The sequence below is a fragment of the Cebus imitator genome, unplaced genomic scaffold, assembly GCF_001604975.1.
Source record: "Cebus imitator isolate Cc_AM_T3 unplaced genomic scaffold, Cebus_imitator-1.0 Scaffold38, whole genome shotgun sequence".
NCBI lineage: Eukaryota > Metazoa > Chordata > Mammalia > Primates > Cebidae > Cebus > Cebus imitator.
The window spans coordinates 10,492,389-10,497,413 of record NW_016107353.1 but is presented as its reverse complement, the minus strand read 5'-3'; the positions used below and the strand labels follow the sequence as shown (position 1 = coordinate 10,497,413).

At 40.2% G+C, this 5,025-nt stretch overlaps 1 protein-coding gene across 2 annotated transcripts in view; it reads right to left on the bottom strand.

Annotated features, from left to right (window-relative positions):
* Positions 1–159: 159 nt before the first annotated feature.
* LOC108301928 (zinc finger protein 675) overlaps positions 160–5,025 on the bottom strand; it is a 79,187-nt gene continuing 74,321 nt past the window's right edge. The window contains exon 6 of one of the 2 annotated variants that reach the window (XM_017525299.2): positions 160–1,682. In XM_017525299.2, the coding sequence (XP_017380788.2) occupies positions 422–1,682 (1,261 nt within the window). In that variant the 3' untranslated portion in view covers positions 160–421. Of the gene's footprint in view, positions 1,972–5,025 lie in introns of both variants that reach the window. The other variant, XM_037737409.1, reaches the window with a different exon arrangement.

The window sequence follows — 5,025 nt, the reverse complement described above, 5'->3', positions numbered from 1 at the left end:
CAGCTGATTTTTTGTATTTTTAGTAGAGACGGGGTTTCACCGTGTTGACCAGGATGGTCTTGATCTCTTGACCTCGTGATCCACCCGCCTCGGCCTCCCAAAGTGCTGGGATTACATGCGTGAGCCACCGCGCCCGGCCTGGCTTATATTTTCTTAATTTTTTTGACAGTAATTGCATTTATAATGCTTTTATTAAGTGCCAACATTCTGATAGAGTAAGATGTGAGCAGATATTAATGGCTATTCCATATTCTTTGTATTTGTACAATTTTTCTCAAGTATAAATGCTTTCCTGTGCAATAAGATTTGGGCATTAACAGTATTGCCAAATACGTCACACTTAATTTTCTCCAGTATGAATTATCTTACGTACAACCAAGTGTGAAAATTATTTAAAGTCTTTGACACATTCTTCACATTGCTAGTATTTTTCACCAGTATGATTTTCTTTATATTTAGAAAAGTTTAAGGTGTTGTCAAAATCATTGTCACATCTTTCAGTTTTGTAGATTTTCTCTCCAATATGAATTTTTTTATGTTTAGCAAGGTTCGCAGATTGGTTAAAAGCTTTGTCACATCTCTCACATTTATAGGGCTTCTCCCCAGTATGAATTATCTTATGTTCGGTAAGTTTTGAGGATCGATTAAAAGCTTTGCCACATTCTTCACATTTGTAGGGTTTCTCTCCAGTATGAATTCTCTTATGTGTAGTAAGGGAGGAGGAGTGTTTAAAAGCTTTGCCACATTCTTCGCATTTATAGGGTATCTCTCCAGTATGAATTTTCTTATGTTCAGTAAGTTTTGAGGATTGGATAAAAGCTTTGCCACATTCCTCACATTTGTAGGGTTTCTTTCCAGTATGAAGTTTCTTATGTTCAGTAAGTTTTGAGGATCGGTTAAAAGCTTTGCCACATTCTTCACATTTGTAGGGTTTCTCACCAGTATGAATTCTTTTATGTGTTGTAAGGGCTGAAGAGTGTTTAAAAGCTTTGCCACATTCTTTACATTTGTAGGGTTTCTCTTCAGTATGAATTTTCTTATGTTCAGTAAGATTTGAGGATCGGTTAAAAGCTTTGCCACATTCCTCACATTTGTAGGGCTGCTCTCCAGTATGAATGTTTTTATGTTCAGTAAGTTTTGAGGATCGGTTAAAAGCTTTGCCACATTCTTCACATTTGTAGGGTTTCTCTCCTGTATGAATTCTCTTATGTGTAGTAAGAGTCGAGGATTGGGTAAAAGCTTTGCCACACTCTTCACATATGTAGGGTTGCTCTCCAGTATGAATTTTCTTATGTGTAGTAAGATTTGAGAACTGATTAAAGGCTTTGCCACATTCTTCACATTTGTAGGGTTTCTCTCCTGTATGAATTATCTTATGTGTAGTAAGGTGTGAGGACTGGTTAAAGGCTTTGCCACATTCTTCACATTTGTATGATTTTTCTCGGGTATAATTTTTTCTATATTCAGTAAGGTTTGAGAATTGTTTAAAAGCTTTGTCACATTCTTGACATTTGAAGAGTTTCTCACAAGTATAAATTCTCTTATGTGTAGTAAGCTTCGAAGATTGGTTAAAAGCTTTTTCACATTCTTCACAATTGTAGAAATTCACTCTGGTATAAATTCTTTTATGTTGAGTTAGGTGTGAAAGCATGCAGAATGATTTGCCACATTCTTTACATTTGAAATGTTTATTTTCCATATGTTTGATCTTATGTCTATCTGAATGTGAAAATTTATGAAAGACTTTCACATATTTATCACATGGAAATATCTTGCTCTGGGTAGTTGGTAAACACTGATTAAGTCCATTATAACCTCCTTTGTGCACCTTACACTCAACCGCACTTTTGCAGCTGTTTAATTGAAAATTCTCATTTCCACATTTTTCATATCTTCTCAGTGTCATGTTTTGAGAAGAATCTTTTATATTCTCCTCTGGCCAAAACTCTTGGGCAAAATGAGAACACATTACTGAAAGAAATAAAAATAACACATTAGTTTACAGACTCAGATAAACAGATTTTCCAAATACAACCTATAAAATTACACAAACTACACAAGCAAGATGGCACCGCAGGCTGTAATTAAGTGTGTGCATTGCCCCAGGTGGGTCCAATGCAAAGCACCACACAGAAAAAAAGAAATTCTGTCACATTTATCCAACACAGCTTTTTCTACTCCCCAACATAACATATTGTTTTTAGAAGTAAATTGCCAACTTTACTTCTTGCAATTATTTACTTGTGCAATGGCGCGATCTTGGCTTACTGCAACCTCCGCCTCCTGGGTTCAAGCAATTCTCCTGCGTCAGCCTCCCCAGTAGCTGGGACTACAGGTGCGCACCACCATGCCCAGCTAATTTTTGTATTTTTAGTAGAGATGGGGTTTCACCATGTTGACCAGGATGGTCTCGATCTCTTGACCTCGTGATCCACCCGTCTCGGCCTCCCAAAGTGCTGGGATTACAGGCTTGAGCCACTGCGCCTGGCCTGTTTTTTTTTTTTTTGAGACGGAGTTTCACTCATGTTACCCAGGCTGGAGTGCAATGGCGCGATCTCGGCTCACTGCAACCTCCGCCTCCTGGGTTCAGGCAATTCTCCTGCCTCAGCCTCCTGAGTAGCTGGGATTACAGGCACGCACCACCATGCCCAGCTAATTTTTTGTATTTTTAGTAGAGACGGGGTTTCACCATGTTGACCAGGATGGTCTCGATCTCTTGACCTCGTGATCCACCCGTCTCGGCCTCCCAAAGTGCTGGGATTACAGGCTTGAGCCACTGCGCCTGGCCTGTTTTTGTTTTTTAAATGAACCAGCTCTTACTTGAATTACCAGTGTACTTATTGATTAACAAGAGGATGGTGTCAAGCCATTCATTCATGAGGAATTTGCCCTCAAGACCTAAGCAACTCCCAGCAGATCCTACATTCACCTCCTACAAGGTCCCCAACCAACAATGATGATTACATTGCAGCATGAGGTTTAGAGAACATAGACATCCAAGCCATATCGCACACCAAATAGGCTTAACAGACCTGTACAAATGTTTTTAATCAAAAGTAAGAGAATACACAATATTTTTATTCGTACCTGGTGTATTCTGTTAGTACACATATCAAGTCTTACTAGATTTCAGAATACTGGCTGGGTGCAATGGCTGCTGCCTATTGCCTCAACACTTTGGAAGACCCAGGGGGATCACATGGGACCAGAAACTTGACACCAGCCTAGGCAACATAGCGAGACCCTGTCTCTTACAAATAACTGAAAAATCAGCCAGGCATGGCAGTGCACGTCTGTAGTGCCAGTTACTTGGGAGACTGAGGTGAAAGGATCACTTGAGCCCAGGAGGTTATGATTGCGGTGAGCCAAAGAATGCCACCTGAGGTCAGGAGTTCAAGACCAGCCTGACCAACATGGTGAAACCCCATCTTTATTAAAAAAAAAGAAAGAAAGAAAGAAAGAAATACAAACTTAAATAGATTTTAGATGGTAAAATTTATGTGGTTTTACAACATTTTGTTTTAAAGATAAATTTTAAAAATACAGAATTACAAATCTTTACATAAATTAACTTCAAATCACAGAAGTGTATCTCTCACACAAAAGAAATATATATTTATTATTAAACACAAGGTGAAAATAAGACTATCTATCTCCATGACTAATCACTTAAGATAAAACCATCATTGAAAATCAGCTAAGAGGCCGGGCGTGGTGGCTCACGCTTGTAATCCAAGCACTTTGGAGGCCAAGGCGGGCGGATCACCTGAGGTCGGGAGTTCAAGACCAGCCTGACCAACATGGTGAAACCCCGTCTTTAAAAAAAAAAAAATAAAATAAAATAAAATCAGCTAAGAAAGAATACATTCAAGATGAGCCATAATCAAAATTGGGGACATATTTATAGACAAACACATATATATAATCTGACTGGGATAAACATATGGCTTGCTTATCTCTTAATTAAACCCCACATTGACTTGAAGTATACAACATAATTTTGCAAATTGTCTAAAATGGTAAAACAACGACAATAAACAGATTTTTTTAAAAATTGTACTTTAGGTTCTGGGGTATACGTGTGGATGATTCAAGGTTGTTGCATAGGGACATACATGCCAATGTGGTTTTCTGCTTCCATCCCCTCATCACCCATACTATATCTGGCATTTCTCGCCATGTTATCCCTCCCGAACCTCCCCACCCCCTGCTGTCCCTCCCCTAGCCCCCGCCAGCAGACCCCAGTGTGTAGTGTTCCCCTCCCTGTGTCCATGTGTTCTCATTGTTCAACACCTGCCTATGAGTGAGAACATGCAGTGTTTGAATTTTCTGTTCTTGTGTTAGTTTGCTGAGAATGATGGTTTCCAGATTCATCCAAGTCCCTAACAAAGGACACAAACTCATCATTTTTTATGGCTGCATTGTGTTCCATGGTGTATATGTGCCACGTTTTCCTTGTCCAGTCTATCATCGATGGGCATTTGGGTTGGTTCCAGGTCTTTGCTATTGTAAACAGTGCCACTATGAACATACGTGTGCATGTGTCTTTATAACAGAATGATTTACAATCTTTTGGGTATATAGCCAGTAATGCGATTGCTGGGTCAAATGGAATATCTATTTGTAGGTCCTTGAGGAAGCGCCACACTGTCTCCCACAATGGTTGAACTAGTTTACTCTCCCACCAACAGTGTAAAAGTGTTCCTATTTCTCCACATCCTCTCCAGCATCAATAAACAGATTTTAAACTGAAAAAGCACACTAATGGGCCGGGCACGGTGGCTCACGCCTGTAATCCCAGCACTTTGGGAGGCCGAGGCGGGTGGATCACGAGGTCAAGAGATCGAGACTATCCTGGTCAGCATGGTGAAACCCCGTCTCTACGAAAAATACAAAAATTCAGCTGGGCATGGTAGCGCGTGCCTGTAATCCCAGTTACTCAGGAGGCTGAGGCAGGAGAATTGCCTGAACCCAGGAGGCGGAGGTTGCGGTGAGCCGAGATCACGCCATTGCACTCCAGCCTGG